At 34.0% G+C, this 23,440-nt stretch overlaps 1 protein-coding gene across 1 annotated transcript in view; it reads left to right on the forward strand.

Moving 5' to 3' along the window:
* The window catches only part of LOC111704747 (uncharacterized), a 27,191-nt gene extending 4,454 nt beyond the window's left edge, over positions 1–22,737 (forward strand). The window contains exons 3-16 of the mRNA XM_023477081.1: positions 747–843; positions 1,285–1,363; positions 6,207–6,284; positions 6,555–6,694; positions 11,832–12,052; positions 12,333–12,466; positions 13,139–13,297; positions 13,816–13,852; positions 14,315–14,400; positions 16,326–16,499; positions 16,632–16,891; positions 17,021–17,089; positions 17,163–21,256; positions 21,395–22,737. Coding sequence (XP_023332849.1) covers positions 747–843; positions 1,285–1,363; positions 6,207–6,284; positions 6,555–6,694; positions 11,832–12,052; positions 12,333–12,466; positions 13,139–13,297; positions 13,816–13,852; positions 14,315–14,400; positions 16,326–16,499; positions 16,632–16,891; positions 17,021–17,089; positions 17,163–21,256; positions 21,395–21,561 — 5,795 coding nt within the window. The 3' untranslated portion in view covers positions 21,562–22,737. The remainder of the gene's footprint in view (positions 1–746; positions 844–1,284; positions 1,364–6,206; positions 6,285–6,554; positions 6,695–11,831; positions 12,053–12,332; positions 12,467–13,138; positions 13,298–13,815; positions 13,853–14,314; positions 14,401–16,325; positions 16,500–16,631; positions 16,892–17,020; positions 17,090–17,162; positions 21,257–21,394) is intronic.
* The last annotated feature ends 703 nt before the right edge of the window (positions 22,738–23,440 follow it).

Raw genomic sequence — 23,440 nt, forward strand, 5'->3', positions numbered from 1 at the left:
GAATGAATAATTTATATGTTGAAGGATTCGATGATTACGTAATAACTGAAATGATAAATATGTTATGTAATGAGTAATGATCAATGTCGTCTATTTGTGCATAATTTTGCATATTTTTCTCTTTTCTTTTTGGAAACCTGTATTTTCAAAAATTTATTTAAACAAATTTAAACTACACCATTTATATATGTATTTATATCTTTGTGTGTGAATAAATCTTTATAATTATAAAAATTAAATATTTGTAACCATTTTCTGTAATGGAACTGAGTTCTTCCCACAAACTTTTGTTTTCTAATTCCTATATCTTTGCAACCCAATGTTGTAGACCTTAGATATTTCAAACTATGAAATCTGTTGGACCAAATAAGCTAAGTTTGAAATATCCAAGCTTTACACTATATTTTTTGCAAAGATAAAGGGAAAATTTGAGTTTGTTGCAAAAAATTAATTCCTTTGTCCTTTGTTTCTGATGTTCATGTCAGTATTTGCGTACACCTGGCTTGCTAAGGTAAATGATACACCAGCCAAGTACATTCTGTCTGTGTTGAAATGTTTTTGTCATACTTTGATCTCTCATAGAAAATTCGTCAAAAATATGATAAAATGCCTTATATACTGAAATAAATAGAATACGAAGCCTAACAAAAAAAGGTATAAAATAGCAAATACGTAAAACCTACATTTAACGGGGGGACGGTTCTACAGTTAAGATTCTCAACACATTTAACCAGGATATATTTTAGGAACTGAAGAAGATATCGCAGCCCTGAGGTCACAAAATCCGAACATGGAGATTCTATTGTCCGTCGGAGGAGAGGCAATCAGGGGGGATACCTTCAGGTTATTCCATCCTTTCAATCATTCATCCTTTACTTTTCATCCTTTCTTTTACTCGTTCATTCATTACCTTCATCCCCACTCATTCATCCTTTCACTCATTTGTTCATTTCCTTCACCCTTGTATCCCTTGACTCATACCTTTATTACCTTTCATCTTTCCTTTCACTTATTCATTCATTCCCTTTCATTAGGACTGGAAACACTCCCAAGTGGTACATTGAGAAACTCTGATTTTTAATTCATCTTTTCATTCATCCTTTCAATTGTAATAATCCAAACTGAAGAGTACAAAACTTCAAAAATGAGTCCCAAACCCTTGTTGGTTCATCCTTTTATTTTTTCATCCTTTCATCCTTTCATCCTTTCATCCTTTCATTCATCCATTGTTCATCCTTCAGTTAATCATATCATTATTATTTAACTGAGATATATGTTTATTAGATCAATTGTTTCTAACCGAGATATGTTAACAAACTTTACCAGCTCAATCAACAACCTCTACACTTCCGGTCTTATCCAGGTATATTCAAGTCTTACATCCGGTCTTATCCAGGTATATTTAGTTCTTACATCCGGTCTTATCCAGGTATATTCAGTACACACACTTTACATCCGGTCTTATCCAGGTATATTCAGTACATATTTTACATCCGGTCTTATCCAGGTAAATTCATTACACACTTTACATCCGATCTTATCCAGGTATATTCAGTGCATACTTTACATCCGGTCTTATCCAGGTATATTCAGTTCTTACATCCGGTCTTATCCAGGTATATTCAGTTCACACTTTACATCCGGTCTTATCCAGGTATATTCAGTACATACTTTACATCCGGTCTTATCCAGGTATATTCATTACACACTTTACATCCGATCTTATCCAGGTATATTCAGTGCATACTTTACATCCGGTCTTATCCAGGTATATTCAGTTCTTACATCCGGTCTTATCCATGTATATTCATTACACACTTTACATACGGTCTTATCCAGGTATATTCAGTACATACTTTACATCCGGTCTTATCCAGGTATATTCAGTGCATACTTTACATCCGGTCCTATCCAGGAATATTCAGTACACACTTTACATCCGATCTTATCCAGGTATATTCAGTATTCGCTTTACATCCGATCTTATCCAGGTATATTCAGTATTCACTTTACATCCGGTCTTATCCAGGTATATTCAGTTACATCCGGTTGCATCCAGGTATATTTAATACACACTTTACATCCGGTCTTATCCAGATTATATAATAAACTAGTTTTTGTTCATGTGTTAAATTCAAGTTATTAATTATATCTTCGATATAACTGATGCGACCATTAACGTCTGCTTGCAAGGGCTTAGACATCCATAGATTTCACTGGTTCAGGGGGGGCTTAGCCCCCATAGCCCCCGCCCCCTGACTACACCTCTGATAATTATATAAAAATAACAATGGTGTTACGTTTTTTCTTTTTTTCTTTTCTCAATTTTCTGTCTTGTAGAAATTTTCAATTTGATGTAAATATTGGATTTTTAAACTTGACGAACAAAAAGTCTGAGATGAAATACAACGAATTAAAAGGAACAATTTCTACAGACTCCAGTAAAATACGGAACCAATCCCTTAGAAGTAAGATAAATAAATAAATTTAAATTATTTCAACTAATCTTAATGTGAAGTGTTTATCTTTATTATTTGCACACTTGTTAAAACAATTAAATCTCGGCATTAACAACTCCATGAAATGCAATCATCCTGCAACTTCTTAGTATAAATATAGACTTAGAGTTAGACACGTTTTGTTTTTTTCAAAATTATCGTTCGCTTTCGATCTGTTTAGTTCGTTTTCTCAATGAATGATCGTCAGTAAAATCGTTCATTCAGTAACATCTTTCGTTCGATAAAATCGTTCGTTTAGTAAAAAACTAATCGTTTTTAAAAAAGTTTGTTTCTAAAAATCGTTTAAAACGATAGTTTATTTTTCAAAATCTTCTGAAAAGCTTAAAGTTGCCGGAACGATTTCTAAAAACGTTGTTTTCGTTTGTTTTTAAATACGATTTTTTTATTCCAGAGAGATACATTTTGTTCATTCATCGTTTTCATCGTTTCTGAACGGAATTCTTTTTCACGATACATTTTCTTCGTTCTTAAAAATTTAGTTCGTTTAAAATTATGATGTCCATCTCTAGATATAGTTTAGTTAGAACAGTGGTTTTCGGTTAAACAAGAATTCAACTTTACTTTCTAACATTTATTGGGTTAACATAACATTTAATGGGTTAACATAACATTTATTGGGTTAACATAACATTTAATGGGTTAACATAACATTTAATGGGTTAACATAACATTTAATGGGTTAACATAACATTTAATGGGTTAACATATTATTTAATGGGTTAACATAACATTTAATGGGTTAACATAACATCTATTGGGTTAACATAACATTTATTGGGTTAACATAACATTTATTGGGTTAACATAACATTTATTGGGTTAACATAACATTTATTGGGTTAACATAACATTTAATGGGTTAACATAACATTTATTGGGTTAACATAACATTTAAGGGGTTAACATAACATTTATTGGGTTAACATAACATTTATTGGGTTTACATAACATTTATTGGGTTTACATAACATTTAATGGGTTAACATAACATTTAATGTGTTAACATAACATTTATTGGTTTAACATAACATTTAATGGGTTAACATAAAATTTAAAGTCATTAATTCCGCACATTGTCTCCATCCATAAATCAGTTCATTCATCAAGTTATCTTTATTTTTATCTCTTCATCCATCTGTTTGTTAATATAATTATCCATCTGTTTGTTTATCTGTTTGTTTATCTGTTTTTTTATCTGTTCATCTATCTGTTTATCTATCTATTTATCTATCTATTTATCCATCTGTTAATCCATCTGTTTGTTTATCTGTTTGTTTATCTGTTTGTTTATCTGTTTATCAATCTGTTTATCTATCTGTTTGTTATCTATCTATTTATCCATCTGTTTATCTATCTGTTTACCAATCTGTTTATCAATCTGTTTATCTTTCTCTTTTTTATCTGTTTACCTGTCTGTTTATCAATCTGTTTATCTATCTGTTTGTTTATCTGTCTATCCATATGCTTTTCTATCTGTTGTTTATCCATTTTTATATCTATCTGTTTCTCTATCTGTTTGTTTATCTATTTATCCATCTGTTTCTATATCTATTTATCCTTTTTTACATTTATCTGGTAATCTAACGATTTCTTCTTATTTATATTATTCAATCTATCTATACATATATCTATCTATCCTTATTTATATCAGTTTATTTATATGTTTATATATCTTTTTATCCTTTTTTGTATCTAAATATCAATCTTTATTTTTATTAGATTAGATTATCTTTCTGTTTTTATATTTATATATCCTTATTCATATCAGTTTATTCATCTGTTTAACATTCCTTATTTGTATCTGTTTTTCAATCCTTATTTGTATCTTTTTATCTGTTTATTGATTCTTATTTGTATCTATATTTACATTTGTACGTTTATCCATCTATCCTTATTTATATCTATTTATCTATCTATTGTATGGTGTGAGGTATACTATTGTCGTGTGGTCTACTCTAAGCATGAGTCTGCATTTTTCTTGTTTTTATTTATCAATCTATTCATCAATTTCCTTATCCATCAATCCATCCATCCTTTCCTCAAAGTTTTAGCGGTCTGCAATGCACAATAATAAGAACAAAAAATAATTTTTATTTTTTTTACATGTTTATTTTATCAATATTTGATGGTATACAAAGACACAGACTTGAAAGTAAACCTAAAAATGGTAACATATGTTTTGACAAGGATTTCAAGATCATGGAAAGATGACTAGAGAGAAAAATATTGCCAAAATTTGAGTTCTTATTCTTCTATAAATTCATGTGTGAGTGTAGAGTGTAGAGTGTAGAGTGTAGAGTGTAGAGTGTAGAGTGTAGAGTGTAGAGTGTAGAGTCCAGAATGTAGAGTGTAGAGTGTAGAGTGTAGAGTGTAAAGTGTAGAGTCCAGAGTGTAAAGCAAGGTAATAAAAGATAAAATATAGTCTTCTATCCTCCTTTAAAGCACTATCTCGTATAAGCTGCGGAATTAAAGGATTTAATTCTTTTTACTCAAAACTTTTTTCTAGACTTGACAGCATAAGGGTTGTATCTGTCAGGCCATGGGTATCTTTACCATTGTGTCATGATGCATTAAACGTTCGACCTATATATGCATTAAATAGAATATATTTTTTAACGCTCAGAACTGCATTTTACGACAAATATTAAAATTCCTGTTCGACGAAGAAACAACTCACCGCTGCACGCGTTGAGATCACTGAGAATTTAATGCGCCGCAAGGAATTGACATTTTTATCTGATTATTGCATTTTTGAGATTAAAAATACCAATAGTATTCAGACAACTAGGGTTGAGAGGTTGCGTGTGTTATTACTAAAATATTCTATTTTTTAGGATTCAGGTTTTACTAAAATAATATTTATTAGCTCGGAAACCCAGTTTGAAAAAACTTCCCTTAAATTAAACAGTTTTTGAAATTTCAAAAAACTTATGAATGAGCGGACTGAGAAGTATATTTTGATACTTATATATTTATATATATCAAAATTGAGAAATATACCTCATTAGTCATTAATTGTCAGGTTTTTTTAAATTTGTAAACTACTAAATGTGTTCTCTTAAAAAAATTTTTTTTTAACAAATGTTAATTATTATTTGGTAAAGGATATTTTGACATTTAGAGGAAATAATTTGACCCCTATAATAATGTCACTTTTGGTAAGAAGCTAGAAATAATAAATGACATAAACCCAACATATTATTGATACTTTAAACACACTGCCAGGAATTTTGCGGAACCAAATATCTGAAAAACATAGAAAGAAAAAACATGTTAAAAAACAATAAATCATAAAACCTTCTTTTAAAAGCCACAGAAAGTGATTACGTGGTTTCTATAAAAATTCATATTTTTTCTTAAAGTTTTGTATTTTTGTAAAACAAGATAAAATATATTGGANCCCCTGGGGTGGGGGGAGGGATAACCCTGGAGTTATATAGGAGTTGTCGTAGATATTTGACAAATATCTTGAGTTAAATATGACACACCCCTACATTGTTTATAATAATCTTACAAATATTACGTTAGAGGCGCAACTCGACTTTTTGAGGGGAGTGGGGCACTGAAGTTACTCCCCCCCCCTTTGATATTCATAGATAGATTTTAGATAACACATAAACAATGCATAAACATTAGTTTTTCAAATGTATTTTAAATTTTGATTATAATATTTGTTTGTGTTTGCAGGGTATGGAGTTGGACTGGGAATGGCCTATGAGTACTGGAGACAAGAAGGATAAAATTAAACTTATCAGATATATGAGGGTAAGCATATCAATAATTAAAAATCTTCGAAAAAAGTTCGATTTAAAGACAAATAAACCTTGAAAGGATTAATTATCAAGATTAGAGTAAAAAAACGGTCTCCGTATGCGGTGCAGTTTTTTAAAAGAATATAATCTAAATTGAAATCTGACGAAATCTTCTGAAAAATTGCGAAAACAAAATAATCCTAAGGCTATCAATTCATCAAAGCAGTTTTTTTTAACACAAATGTAAAAAATGTTTATTTGAATTTAAATCTGTTGTTTTCAGCAAATTAAGATGGCTACCGGAGCCAGCATACGTCGTCGGATACGTAGCTCGGAAACCACAACAGAGAGTTTAGAGAGTACAACCGACGGAACCAAGAGTACAGAGAGTACAACCGAGGGTACAGAGAGTACAACCATGCGGTAAACCTTGTATCAATGACGCAAAGACTTATGTACCAACCAAGACTGTACGCGTATATGCATAACTGGTGAGAAATGACATTAACTTTTTCCTTCTTCATCTATCTTCTTCTTCTCTTTACTTTCTTCTAAAGAGCTTGGAAAGTAATAATGAAGGAATTGAGTCTTTGCCAAAACTTGAATTTTCTAACCCCTATAACTTTGCAACCTGATGGCGAAATTCTTTAATCTAATAAAATTTATAGTATTAAATAACTAAGGTCTACGGAATTTTGAATGATTGTACTTTCTTAAGATATAGGTTGTCCCATGAAACATGACAGTTGGAGATTAGTTTCAAATGTCGTCTTCCATAATTTGTTAAGTTCTTTGATACCAAAGAGAACAATGAAAAAATATCATATGGCAGCCATTGCAGTAAAATTGATTTCAAAGTAAAATATTGTTCAAGTAAGAGATTTTTGCGAAATAAACTGGAAAAAGTATTTAATATCTAATAAAGTTTAACTTTTCACCAACTGTCGTGTTTTGTGGGACACTCTGTACTTGTGAATCATACACTTTTAATTGTTAAAAAACGGATCAAAACACGCCCATCATCCCATGGTTAAGTATAGATAGTAAGCAAAATTGAGAATATCTTTCATGAAACATTAACGATCAGTTTCTTTCAATAAACCTTAAATTTTTGAAAATAATTAAATAATTACAGAAAAATAGTTTATGCATGATTTAATTCAAAACTACTTTCCAGGTTTTTTAAATATTTCTTCTCAGAATTACAAGACGTTCAGACACTTTTAATATTATTTTTTTATTTTTTTTTTGTAAAATATTGGATACAGATCATGGAAAATAATTCTATTTTCATTATTCTTGTCATCATTTTTCACTACTTCATTCTCTATTTTCTTATTTCGTTGACTGCCCCTTATATAACCCTGTATAGAGCTACCCATATTCTAAACAGAGTTGCAGAGCAAAATACTACGTACTTAAAATCACTTTTAATATCAAATTATAATTGACTTATAATATATAAATGAGTTATTAAGCAATCCTAAAACTACTTAAAGTATTAGGGTCTCTATGTTTAGTAAAGTAGTAATGGAACATTATAAAAAGAATCAAAAATTGCGTTTATTTAAACCAATTATTGTTGTGATTATTCACATTTGATTTTGATAAAAAAATAATAAAACATTCAAAATTACAAAAAAAAGCATATGCTATTTTACCCTGAAAAATGATAAATACATCTTATAGAGCCTCAAAAAGCGTCAAAATTTACTAATATAATGACAATTAGGAAAAATTTAAGATAACAATTTTATCAAAGTTAAAACCTTATAGCGCCTTCTGTTTGTTTTCTGTTTAGATCTTTTTTTGTAAATGCGTGGGAAAGCTTAATTTTACTTATTTATTATATTGAATAATTTTAATCTGTGTTTCATGACTTTTTTCTCTTAATTTTTATGTATTATTAGGTCTAGCTGAGTGAATCCAATGTTTATACAATATCTCTCTCTCATGCCTCATGATTTAGTTATTAATGTTTTAACTCCTGCTGTTAATCTTCACTAATTGGTCTGTTAACATTAATTAGATTCCACACTGGGATTTAATCTCGTTCTTAATCCGATACTCAGGGAGTGTTCTTCTGGGGATTATAGAGGATTTAAATAGTCGGATTAATCTTTAAATTTGTTATATATTAGGGTAGAATTGAAAACTAAATTATGAGGGGGGGAGATAGAGAAGATAGAAACGGAGAAATGGGGAAAGGACAATAGGTAGAATTGGAATAAGAATACAGGAGGAATGGGAATAAGAACAAAGAGAATACAGGGAAAATTGGAATAAGAACAAGGAGAACACTGGGAGAATTGGAATAAGATCAAAGAGAACACAGGGAGAATTGGAACAAGAACAAAGAAGATACAGGGAGAATTGGAATAAGAACAAAGAGAACATAGGGAGAATTGGAACAAGAACAAAGAAGATTCAGGGAGAATTGGAATAAGAACAAAGAGAACACAGGGAGAATTGGAATAAGGACAAAGAGAACATAGGGAGAATTGGAATAAGAACAAAGAGAACACATGGAGAATTGGAATAAGAACAAAGAGAACACTGGGAGAATTGGAATAAGAACAAAGAGAATACATGGAGAATTGGAATAAGAACAAAGAGAACACAGGGAGAATTGGAACATGAACAAAGAAGATACAGGGAGAATTGGAATAAGAACAAAGAGAACACAGGGAGAATTGTAATAAGAACAAAGAGAACACAGGGAGAATTTGAATAAGAACACAGGGAGAATTGGAATAAGAACAAGGAGAACACTGGGAGAATTGGAATAAGAACAAATAAGATACATGGAGAATTGGAATAAGAACAAAGAGAACACAGGGAGAATTGGAATAAGAACAAATAAGATACAGGGAGAATTGGAATAAGAACAAAGAGAACACAGGGAGAATTGGAATAAGAACAAAGAGAACACAGGGAGAATTGGAATAAGAACAAAGAGAACACAGGGAGAATTGGAATAAGAACAAATAGAACACAAGAAGAATTGGAATATGAACAAAGAAGATACCGGGAGAAACTGTACGTCTGATGAGCTTTTCATATAGATATTGGATATTAAGACAATTTTGATTTATTAAATAAATCAAAACTGTACAAATTTTTCAATATCTCCATCAATTTTGAAGATACAAAAATGGTAGACCACATTTTGAAAATCTCAAGACCAGGGGCTTTCAATATTAGATGTTTAAGCTGGTATACTGCAGTAATTGGGTTCATGAAAAAATGTCACATGGATCGGATACGATGTAAACGTCGTCACTGAATTCCCAAGTTTATTGGGACACCCTGTAGAAAAAAATTAGTAGACAAAGGAGGATTAGGGAAAAAGAAGCATTTAAAAAATTGAAACGGAAAAAAGTAGTTGTTGGAAAAAAAACGGAGAATAGTAGCAGTCGGTAAAGGGAAACTGCAGGGAAAAGTAGCAGTTGGAAAACGGAAACAGAGGAAAGTAATGTTGGAAAAGGGTAACCGAGAAAAGTAGCAGTTGGAAAAAGGAAACAGACAAAAGTAGCAGTTGGAAAAAGGAAAACGGATAAAAGTTGTAGCTTGGAAAAAGAAACACAGAGAAAAGAAGTAGTAAAGATAAGGGAAATGGAGAATAAGAAGAATAAGGTTTTAACTAAGGTTGGATAATAAAAGAATCCTAACCTAACCTGAATAAATTTGAATATATTGCCTGCTCTAATCAATTCAACTCCCCAGGTTCGTTGCACATGCAAATATCTCAGATCTATGTAGTGCATGCAAAAAGAACAATGATAGATTTAAAGTGGTAAAACATAAAACATCGTCTTACCCCCCCCCCCCCTTCTCCAGCCACTGCACTGTTACAATAATCAGTTTTCAAAATTATATACATTAATATCTAAATACTTAAAATTACGCTTACAGTCCCTTTTAGCAACAACAAAAAATCAGATTACCCCTAGAAAGGATAAAAGATACGAAGCCTAGTAGTATTCATAAATTTCAAAAGTTTTGTTTCTTCTTTTGTGCAAAAATAATTTGCTAATTCCTCTCTAGGTATGTTTAAACACAGCGCGCGTTTAAAGTTTTGCAAAACTAATATGGCAGATCTAGCTGTATGCAAATAGTCTGAAGATTGTTGCTTCAATTCTGATCTTTTACGAAAACTTAAACGGAAATTTAACAGGGTGTTTAAGTTTATAAACCTGATCCTACAGGGTGATCCATGGAGTATGTACTTGATCCTACAGGGTGTTCCATGGTATATACTTGATCCTACAGGGTGTCCCATGGTATATACTTGATCCTACAGGGTGTCCAATGGTATATTCTTGATCCTACAGGGTGTTCCATAGTATATACTTGATCCTACAGGGTGTTCCATGGTATATACTTGAACCTAGAGGTTGTTCCATGGTATATACTTGATCCTACCAGGGGTTCCAGAGTATATACTTGATCCTATAGGGTGTTCCATAGTATATACTTGATCCTACACGGTGTTCCATGGTATATACTTGATCCTACACGGTGTTCCATGGTATATACTTGATCCTACAGGGTGTTCCAGAGTAAATACTTGATTTTAAAGTATGTTCCTGAGTATATGCTTGATCCTACAGGGTGTCCCGTGGTATATACTTGATCCTACAGGGTGTTCCAGAGTATATATATTTGTTCCTACAGGGTGTTCCAGACTATATACTTGATCCTTCATGGTGTTCCAAATGCTTTATTGAAAAAACATTTTTTATGGAAGATGGTTGAAAAATTACTATAAAATTGCGAAATGGCTCAGGCTATAAGCAGGCAGTTTCATTCTATATATAAATTTAGCTTGTCTGTTTGTTTGTTTGTTTGTTTGTATCCAATAAACGTCAAAACGGCTGAACCGATCAGGCCCAAATTTTTTGTGGGACATCACGTGACCACAATGAAGGTTTATCAATGATAAAAATTAAAAATAATGTGTTTCAAAGGTTTTTAATTTTGTAAAAAAGTTTAAATTCTTGAAAATTCGCGAATTTTTTTTTAAAAATCCGCAAAATTGTTTTCTTCTTAGTTTTAAAATGTAAACAAAAAGAACATTTAAATAGAAGATGGGCGCGAAGCGCCCTAAAAGCCTAGAAAGAAGGGCGCGAAGCGCCTTGAATTTCTATTTATATATAAATATATATACATATGAGTGTATTTATGTATCTCGATATATATAATGGTTTATCGCCGGTCCTATATATGTTTAAGTAAGATAACGTTAAGATTAAATATTCAACGAAAAATTAAAAAACTAAAAAAGAAAAAACAGCAAAAAATGCATAAGTGCTTATCGCACTACTCTATTCCAAGACTATAAAAAAAGCCAAATCAAAAGTTGCTGTGTTTGAAGTTGTATCTAATGTTTTCTGGATTAGCCTGTAGAATATATTTTGTCTAAAATTGTGTATATAAAGGTCAAATACTGAACAGGTTAGGGTTGTAAGTGTCACACCATATCTCCTCGTTGTAAACCAGACCAAAGAACGATCAAGATCGAAACCTTTTTAAAATAATCTTTACATTTATTTTGCAGAGATGAGGATATTGACAATTCTTCAAAAACCATTGAACCGGAAGCAACAACCGGATATGAGTCGACCACTGTCGTATTTGAAACGACCACCGAGAATCTGGAGACGACTACTGTTTTTGAAGAGACGACTATTCTTGATGAAGACGACCCCAACTTTAACTGGAGAGCCAGGGGTGTTCAGAGGAAAAGAAAGAAGATTGCCACTACCACAGAAAGATCTGGTAAATATATTCATTTTCAATCATTCAACATCATCAAATTTATTAGATTAAGCTTTTATGATGATCAAAAATAAAACCTATCAGCTCATAGTCTTAACAATTAACCGTTAAATGGAAACACTAATATCTAGAGTGTATTTGCTGAATTTGATGACGTTACAACGCAAATAGATTTACTAGTATTCTCTTGAAAATCATAAATCAAGTGAATTGGTTTTCTGCCCAATAGCTCTTTCTCATGTTCATCGGACAATTTAGAATCAGAACTTTGTGTGTTTAGAAGTTTCCGAGGACGACGAGGACACTCTTGTGAGTCTGGAGGACGTCCTGTTTAACGAGACCGAAGATGTATACGAGGATGGACCCGAAGGGTTTATCCTGGCTCTCCGTCTATCCCCTGAACCATTCCACCTGGTCAAGGGGTTTGAATTCAAGATGCTGAACAAGTACCTTTACTCCTTTCCTAATNCTATCTACTATCTACTATCTACTATCTACTATCTACTATCTACTATCTACTATCTACTATCTACTATCTACTATCTACTATCTACTATCTACTATCTACTATCTACTATCTACTATCTACTATCTACTATCTACTATCTACTATCTACTATCTACTATCTACTATCTACTATCTACTATCTACTATCTACTATCTACTATCTACTATCTACTATCTACTATCTACTATCTACTATCTACTATCTACTATCTACTATCTACTATCTACTATCTACTATCTACTATCTACTATCTACTATCTACTATCTACTATCTACTATCTACTATCTACTATCTACTATCTACTATCTACTATCTACTATCTACTATCTACTATCTACTATCTACTATCTACTATCTACTATCTACTATCTACTATCTACTATCTACTATCTACTATCTACTATCTACTATCTACTATCTACTATCTACTATCTACTATATACTATCTACTATTTACTATCTACTATCTACTATCTACTATCTACTATCTACTATCTACTATCTACTATCTACTATCTACTATCTACTATCTACTATCTACTATCTACTTTCTACTATCTACTATCTACTATCTAGGATGCTCTGGTAGATGTAGTGGTAGGTCTAGGTGCTCCTCCTTACAAGATAATTATAACTGTTCCTGCGTTTGGAAACTCATTTAACCTGGTTGACGAGGAAAGGAATTTACCTGGAAGTGCTGTTACAAGTCCTGCTTCTTCTGTTACATACCAACAGGTTAGACCAACACCTTCCACTCTCTTTACCCCTCCACTCCCTTCCCTTTCATTTCCCTCCCAACCCTTTCCCCTCCACTCCCTCCCTTCTCTTACTATACCAATTGTCCTCCGCTCCCTTTCCCCTCCCCTCCCAGCTCCCTACCCTTTCTCCTCCACTCCCTTTCCCATCCCCTTCCAGCTCCCCCCTTTCACCTCCACTCCCTTTCCCCCCCTTTCATCTCCCACTGCCTTTCCCGCTTCCCTTTCCACTAACCCATTTCCTCCCAACTTGTGGTTAAAAAACAGGTCTGAATATAATCCCCTCCCAACCAAACCTCACACACAATAAAAAGTAAACCTTGCTTTTCACCTATTTTCCCCATTTACTTTTTTCCTCTTATTCAATTTAGTGTTATAACTTTTCCTGTGCCCCATGCACCCCCCCTCCCCTTCTTACCTTACACAGTGCACATATACAACCAATGAAACATAAAAATGATAAATAATTAGCGAATTAATATTTGCAAATATCTTCAGGTTTGCACACTTCTTGGACGTGGATCTTGGACTTTAGGAATATTAAATATAATATATCTTTTTAACATTTAATTTTGCAGATTTGTTGAGTTGAAACCATTAATTCTATCTTTAACAGAACCAGAGTGGATAAAGATTTACCGAGTCTCATTGAGATCCGTTATTTTACAACAATAGTTGAAGCCTATATTTTTCAGTGATGAGAAATCTTTAATTTTCCGTTTTAAAATGAATCTAATCTAAATTAGGTTTCTAGAATATAGTACTTGTTTTACTTGTACATTGGTTGTATCAATGCGGTACAGTCAAAGATAATATATATATAGATATGCAGGCAGGTATAAATTTTGAGGTCTTGAGAAAAGGTGCAAACAGCACCATCTCTGTCGTACGCATGGCATTTTATCCTCTGGATTGAAACAAGGCAGTAATATGCGCTAGAATCCTATCCTCCAATCCTCTCGCTCTAAACATTGTTTATATTAATATTACTTAAAAGAACGTGAGGAAGACTTAACTGGTCCCTATGCATACCTAGGCAATAAATGGCTTGGATTTGATGACGATACAAGTCTCAAAATCAAGGTAATCGACAAATAAATTGACGAAGCAAATTAATTTAAACTTGATTATTTTAGCACTCAACAAATTAGCAAATTAGTCTTAATCCTGAGCTGCGGTGTAATTCGAAGACATTTTGTAAATTGTATTCATCAAATATCTGAAATGCAATGAAGCATTTAATCGATAATCATTTAATCAGTGCACTTTATTTCAACACTAGATGTCAAATATAATAATACAGAAATGATGAAAAATTCAATGCGTAACATGGGTCGTTTTTTAATCTTGTAAATTAAATGCATTTATGAGAAAAGAAAAGTTTGCATGAATGGGACAAATGAGAAAAAATCAAAGAGAATAGAATACCTATTAGAGTGGAATTTAGTACTAGAAAAAAGTGTAAAACGGCCATTTTGTTGTTCTATTTCCATACTGCAGGTGTACTTCACATATTTGTGCTATATAACCATTTTATAGAAAGTCTAAAATTAATATTAAAAGAAAACCAAATTATGAAATAGGCTGGTTTCATAATTAACCAATGATAATTTCACATAGACTCTATGCCTTTCACTTTACAAGCGATGATTTTCCTTTATAACTAAAAATCAAATGATGTTTTTTATTCACCTAATTCAGTTTATAAGTTTTTTAACAGCTTTCAAAAATTCGAAACTGAAATGGATAGTCTAGGGAACATACTGTATTAATGTACTCTACCGCATATAATTTGTGAACATTTACATGATTTGTACACTTTGAACTCCCTTTCAGGCTGAAAGGGACTGACAAAACTCATATTGGAAAAAATCCTTTAACACTCCCTTTAAATCAAAACCTTTGTGGGTATATACCCGATCCTGTAATATTTAAGGCTTTAAATGATGAATCATGAACCACTAAACACAGTAGTGCATTTTAACAATCATATTCTAGAACCCAATTCTGCATTCATTAGCTTTTTTTACAATCCAGTTTATACAGTCATCGAGTAAAAAGTAAAAATGATTTTTCAATTTAATTAAAAATTATTTTAATGATCCAGTAAAAATAGTTTTTAGGTAATAAATTGAACACATCATCAAGTAATTAAATTATCAATTAATTATCTTAAATATTTTTCTTTTGAGATTTAATAAATAATTTTAATCAACATTAAAACTCTAGTTATCAAATAAATTAATGATTTGTAATTGCTAAAAATGGTTGGAAATTAACTACAGGATAGGATGCTCCCTTACTAAAATAAAGCTACAATTATGATTTTGAAACGCATCTCATTTGTATGAAAACAACCATGCATATTTTACAACAAAATTTGTTAGATGTCAATTAAGTATTGTTTTCATTTTAGTCAAAAACATAATTTCAGGCTAGTAAAGCGAGTAAGACCCCAAAAAAACTTGGTTTGAAGTTGTTTTAAGATAAAGTTAATCTACAAAGATATTAAAGTTATGCATTGCTTCTTAATTAAACCAATTGATGCGTATGGTTTTGCGTATAAATCCCAATGCCCACTTTTTATATTACCAAGCTCTTTTGATCTTTCGGTAATGATCTTTAATAATTTTAGCGTTTTTTTACCAAAATGAATATAGCACACCGAAAGATGTTGATTTGTTTATGTGTTCATCAATCAATCAATTAATATTTAATAAATTGATCGATGCAACAGTTTGCATAGACATTACCAGATCAGGACTATATCATGCATTGATTAGATACTTTTATTTAGCAAATTCATATATTCATTAGTATATCCATTCATCCATTCATCAAATACTCATTTTATCATCTCATAAATTCATCAATTCATCAATTTATCAATTCATCTATTCATCAATTTATTAATCCATCAATTAATGAATTAATGAATTCACCAATTCATAAATTTATCAATTTTTTAATTGATCAATTCTTTAATTTATTAATTCATCAATTACAAGGCTAAATACACCCTTCTGCGTGATCTTGGTGGCATAGGACTTGTCTCTATTGACGCGGACGATTTGGACGATGTTTGTGGAAAGGGACGAAGCAGTCTTCTCGCAACCCTGGGAGATACTCTAGCAAACCTGAACAGAAAACCCAGGCAGCTTATAGTCACCAGTCTGGAGCAGGTACAAGGATTTTTTTTATTTATATTGCTTTTATTATTATTATTATTATTATTATTATTATTATTATTATTATTAAGATATTTTTAAACAGGTTGAAGTGGGTGGGTTCTCTTGTACTTTTAGACAATGTAGAGCACCCATTATCCTTATACAGTTTATCTAATATTCTTTATTCTACAACCACAGATGATTTTACTGTGTTCGCATACTCAATATAAATCCACTTTTGACTTAATCCTCTTTTCCTATTTACTCCACTCCATCCCCCTCCCCCCTCCCTTCCCTTGTTATTTTCGTTTTGATCCTAACTCTCTACAGGCCCAGGGACTTCAAGTCTCTCCGTTCAGGATTGTCAGGATTGTAAACAGAGAAGGAGATATCCAGTCAATTAGGAACAAACAAACATTCAAATTAGCAAATAGAACTTTTCAGTAAATTTAAGAAAATATCTGAAAGCTTTGTTTCTTTAACCTTTATAAAAGGCTTTATATAACTAATCTTGAATGTTTTATTGTGCCCAGAGAAAACTCTGAAACTATATTGGAATGCTCTCGCCAAGGATACTATAGACATCCAGAGGATTGCTCAAGGTATATTTGATTATTTTATTCTTTTCCCTGATGTTTCATTCTTCAATTGATATCTGATTCTTGTTGATTTTAGGTTCTATCGTTGTGTGAAGTTTAACCAGTATGAGGATGACTATACTATCTTTGAATATGGATGCCCCAATGGACTTGTATTTGATGATCGCTGGGAGGTTTGTGTCTGGCCTTCTCAAGCAACTCCTTGTGATGGCTCCTCAGAGATATTTCCTATTCCACGACAGGAGTATGTTTGTCCAGGAGAAGGATTTTTTGTTGATCCAGAGAACTGTCGTTGGTTTTTTGCTTGCAGAGATCATTTGGGAGATGGCACTTATACACATTATGAGTTTAGATGTCCTTTTGGTCTTGCTTTTGATGAAGCAACTTTAAGATGTGATTGGCCATGGTTGGTGTCTTCTTGTGCTAATGAGGGGCAATACTCCACAGGATCCAGCCCTCTTCCATCCAGGAAAGACTTTGCTAACAACTACCAGCCTGCTGGAACCAGTTCACCTTTCCCTTCAGTACCCAGTATTCCAAGCTTTGAATCTGGACGTACCCCAGCTGGTAACCTGTTGGTTGGAGGCCTAGCTCCTGGAGATGTGGTCAGTGAAGGTTGTGACAATTGCTATTCTCCTGTTCTTACTATTACTGGTAATGGATACAATAATGGTAAAGGTATTGAGGTAGCTGGCCCAGTAGGCTTAGAGTCCAATAACTATGATTCAAATATTCTATTGCCAGGATATGGCTCCACAGGTGCCCCACAATATAGCACCACTGCACAGCCTACATATAGACCAACAACTCCACAGCCCACATATAGACCTACAACTCCACAGCCCACATATAGACCTACAACTCCACAGCCAACATATAGACCAACACCAACCTACACTACACCCAAGGCCCCTACACCATCAGCAGGGTTTTCTCAGTCAAGCCCTGGGTATGATTATCCTGAACCTGCCCATCCATTACAATATCCTTCATCTACTCCTGCACCACTCCCAAGCTCTTCTTATAACCCAAGCACTTCTGGGTATGACTATCCTGTTCCTCAAAACCCACTCCAGTATCCTGGCATTTCAGTATCCAACCCAGGAGAGATAGGACTTATATCATCCCCTGCATTACAGCCTGCACCTGTGAGTCCCAACATTCCAGCTTATGGGGTTTCTCCAACATATCCAACTACAATTGCACCAGTTAGCACTTCTTATGGTTCGCCTTTAACCTCATTTAATCCTCTTTATGGATCAACAACCCCTGATTATGAGAATGGAATCAGTAGCACCTATAATCCAAGTGTCAACACATACAGGCCAATTAAAACATCATACCCACCAGTTGTATCTTCAACATACTCTCCTGTTACTCCACGTCCCACTGAAGGCTATGAAGAAGTGTATGAGTATGATGAAAGTGAAGCACCTCTTGAGTCATATGGGATTCCTGCAGTCCCTGTTCAAGAAACTTATGGAGTACCTGCAGCCCCTGTTCAAGAAACATATGGAGTACCTGCAGCCCCACTAGAAACATATGAAGAGCCTCTCCTTTCTTATGGATATCCCTCCCCCTCCCCTTCTCCATCATATGTAACACCATCACCAATTCCCTCTTATGAATCTCCATCAGAAAAGCCTTCTTATGGAACTCCTGTTCCAATTCCATCATATGGATCCCCATCAGGAAAACCTTCTTATGGAGCCCCATCTCCTGCGCCTACTTTTGCATCTCCAACATTGAAGCCATTTGTTAATTTTGGATCTCCTAAGCCAACATATGAAGCTGCACCAGTTGCACCTTTAGAATCATATGGTGTTCCTTCTGCTGATGTGATAGCTTATGAAGAGCCAGAGGAATCTTATGAGGAACCATTACCATCATATGGAACTAAACCATCTTATGGATTTCAAGACCCAGCTTACGCATCACCAAAACCATCTTATGGATCACCTGCTCCTGCTATTTTTGTCACTACCCATGCTCCTCCAACTGTCCCAGAATACAATTCTCCAAGTAAAAGTGAAAAATCTGGTTATGACTATCCTGTTCCCAATAACCCTCTCCAATATCCTACCCCTGCTCCTTCTCCAACCCCTAAACCTTTTGTAGACTTTGGATCACCTGCTGAAACCTATGGTGTACCTGCTGCACCAGTTGTTAGCTCCACATATAAGCCAACAATAGTTGAATCTCCTGCTGTTGCTCCTGCAGAAACCTATGGAGTTCCAAGTGCACCCTTGATCAGCACAGCATATGATCCTTTTATAGAAGAAGTCCCTTTGCCAAGTTATGGTCCCTCAAAAGATGAAGGCAGACCTGCCTCTCTTCCTGACAGCTGGCCAAATTACCCTTCTTCAAATGACTATAATCCTAAACCTAGTGACATTAAGGTGCTTCCTTCTCCACCAAAGATTACCTATGGTGGGTTTAAGCCACCCACTGTTCCAGAACCAGTTAGAGAGTTGCCAAAATATCAACAACCAAGTTATAATGGGCATCCTAACATCCCTGAGCCTAACTTTGGAGGATTTAAAGGAATGCCAGACAAACCAGCTCCCAGTAGTGGATACAAGTATCCTGTACCCAGCAATCCTATTGAATATCCAAAGCCACAGAAACCTGTAAGACCCCCAATAACACCTAATGTTCCTGCATATGGTCCAAAACCAGTGGTATCCCATTCTCTCCCTAAGGCTCATAATGCTGGATACTCTTATCCTACACCTCAGACACCATTGCAATATCCTACTAAACAGCCTTCATATAATCCAACACCAAGACCAGTAATGCATTCAGCTCCTCTTCATACTAGTGTAGCTGCTCTTTTTGAAAATACAACTCCATACACTTCTGTATTTGGACCGACTAAGACTCCCAGTTACAGACCATCCTCACCAGTTGTGTCTACATCATATGCTCCCCCTACACCAACATATTCCAAACCAAGCAAACCATCTGGTTATGATTATCCAGCTCCAAGTAACCCTCTCCAGTACCCATCTAAACCAATAGAAACCAATCCTTTGCAGTACAGACCAGGTGGAGCATCAGGGCCTAAACCAGAGGTTGCTTCAGTCATTCCATCAGGGTTTTCTTCAGCTACCTTATCTAATGGACCTTTTAGCTCTGTTCCATCTGGAAACAAGGCTCCTCAACTTAAACCATTTGTTAATGTTGGAAGTGGTTCTGGCGATACTTATGGTAGTGGAAGTTTGAATTCTCCGCAGTATAATGATGATCTTCCATCTTACAGTGGATCAGAGCAGCCAGAAAGTGGACGGGGTGGAAAAAGCTTTTCCAATTCTGGGGGTATCAATGAATTTGGCAATGGAAATGGAGGAAACAGAGGTTCAGGCGGTTTCAGTGCCAATGGTGGAAATGGACAGATCAGAGTTTCAAGCGGATTTGGAGGAAATGGTGGGAATGGAGGAAGCAGAGAATCTGGAGGTTTTAATGGAAATATTGGAAGTGGAGGAAATAGAGGAGCTGGTGGTTTTGGAAATGGAGGGAACAGAGGTCCATCTGGATTAGGAGGAAATGATGGCAGAGGAGCAGGTGGAAATAGAGGTCCTGTAGGATTAGGAGGAAATGGTGATAGAGGAGCAAATGGATTTGGTGGTAATGGGGGCCCAGGTGGAAATGGAGGATTTGGTGGAAATGGAGGGAATAGAGGAAACAATGGATTTGGAGGAAATGGAGGACCTGGTGGAAATGGAGGACCTGGTGGAAATAGAGGACTTGGTGGAATTGGAGGATTTGGTGGAAATGGAGGATTTGGTGGAAATGGAGGGAATAAAGGAAACAGTGGATTTGGCGGAAGTGGTGGATTTGGAGGAAATAGTGGAAACACAGGGTTTGGTGGAAACAGTGGAAATGGAGGAAATCGTGGAAAGGGAGGATTTGGGGAAGCCAATAGAAATGTGCCATTCGGAAATGGTATTGACAATGGGATTAGAACTGGAAAAGAACTTAATTCTGTAACTACTGTTAAGCGCCCAGTGGTCAGCAAGCCTGCTGTTCTTGGTAAACTGGCAGGAAACAGTGTAAACAACTGGGACTTGGGAATTTGGGAGAAATTTGGACCTGGAGGATTTAGAACATTTAATGAGACACTTGGACCTGAAGCTTGTGAGCGACCAGGACTTTTCAGACATCCAACAGGTATGTTTCATTGGGATTTATTTGTATGAAAGAAATCTAGTAAGCATTATCATTCTGTAAAAATATTCATGCATATTCAATATTCATTTAATCTACCACACAAAGTCTTAAACATTTTAAATAATCGGTTTTTTTAAGACTGTACCCAGTTTTACGAGTGCTACTGGGACAAATGGATTGAAAGATTTACCCTTCATATATTCCCCTGCCCTGTAGCAATGGCGGTCAGACAATATGATGAATCTATCTCTGCTTGCAACTGGCCTTTTCTTGGTCCTAACTGTGAAGGAAACACGATAATTTAGTTACGAGAGGCGCCATCTTGTCTGATTGAGACTCCATAATGGTTGAGCTGCCAGTGCATATTTACAACGCAGGTATCAGACTGTTAATGAAGAAGCTAACTGTCTTCCACTCCCTTGTTAGTGACAGTTAGAATATTTGACAAGATTCATTAACTATCTGTATTCGGGTCTAAGATACTGTGCCAAGAGTGCATCAATCATAAGATATTACTCTGCTTGTGAACTATGCTATTCTAACACCGCAGATTAAACCATTTTAGTCTTGTTAAGTAAAATATTGGCCTACATGTCCCTCCTTCTCCTTCCTTTTCATACGTTAGAAGAAGAATCGTGAAACCCCCCACTTCCCTTACCATTCAAAATATAGTGCTTGAGTATATAGACCTGGAATTGAATTAAAACATGGCTGAATTTAAAAGACTCGTGCAACATGTTAGATCCATTCCATCCTTTTTGGTGGAAGCTGCAGACAACCCTGATTCTCAAACTGATGCTTTTATGCATTTGATGCATCCAGTTTTTAAACCTGTCTCTATTTAATCCGTGCTGGTCCCATAAGATTGTGTCTTTCAAAAAAAAAATTTAAACTCTGGGAAATTTTTAAGAAAATGTTTTAATCTAGTCAAAAAATATTCTCGTTTTATAATTCATAAGCAATGCAAATTTTTGTTTTTTATCTAATCTTTTTTTAATGAAAACAAATCGAAATTTTGTTACTATTGGGCATTTTTAATTAAAAATTCTTTTTAAAGAGGTTTTAACATTTTCGAAGGGCATTACACAACATCAAAAATGCAGAATATAAAAAAGTTAATTTGTAGATCAACAGTTGTAACTTGTAAAGTATACTCATTGTTAGACTTGAGGCTTTCTTAGTCTTAACCTTGGATTAATCATAGTTTTAATATTAATTTAAATTTGATATTTTTATCCATCTACATTCTGATTAATTTCACTGGAATACGTATTTAAGAATCAATTTTAAGCTGCCATATTCATCTATATTACATACCAATATACCCACACTTGCTTACTTTTTATTCAATTCCCGCATTTACTTTTCAACATATTTATTTATTTATTTATTTATTTATTATTTTTTTTTCCTTATGTACAACCGTATAATATTTATCTGTTAATTGTAAATTTTGTAAATAAAATTGTGGATAACATTTATTTTTAAGTTTAACCTCCGAGTAAAGGAGGTAGGAAGGGGGGTGTAGTCTTGTGACCCCCCCCCTCTACTCCAAGAAGGATGGGTTGCAGCATGTAGTTAGAAGATGTTTATTGTCCTATAAAAACATCATATAAGCTCAACCATAAATATCTATTTGTGGTTTACTTTAGGCAAAATAAATTCGAGAATATTTGGTGAATATTTTTAACAACGTTGAAATCATTTATTAGTGATTATCAACGTGTATACGGTATTGTCGGATTAACCCTTCATTTAAAGAGTTCTCGATTCACAACGATACCTTTTAACCTTAGTAGTCTGAACAAAACTGATCGAGTTATCCCAGTTTTCTAAAAATTGATAATTTTCATTTGCAGTAAGTGAAAGATAAGAGATTAATCAAGGTATAAAACGATATCTTCCTTATTGTCAACTCCATGCAGAACTAAAAGGTATGTGATCTGGCATAGGAGGGACAGATGCCTTCAGAAAGCAGGATTTTTTTATTGTAAACTGTAATTCAGTATCTTTTTAAAAAAGAGTTGTTTATGTCCAAAGATTATCCGGAACTGTAGCTCTAGAGGAAGGAAGGCGTGTAAACTGCCTGAACTGGCTTGTGTATGCTTGATGTATGGGAGTATCTAGGTATATAGGTTTATGAATATATACATGGATATAATTAGAATCAACGATTATATGTAA

Source organism: Eurytemora carolleeae, unplaced genomic scaffold, assembly GCF_000591075.1.
Source record: "Eurytemora carolleeae unplaced genomic scaffold, Eaff_2.0 scaffold259, whole genome shotgun sequence".
NCBI classification, from domain to species: Eukaryota; Metazoa; Arthropoda; class Copepoda; order Calanoida; family Temoridae; genus Eurytemora; species Eurytemora carolleeae.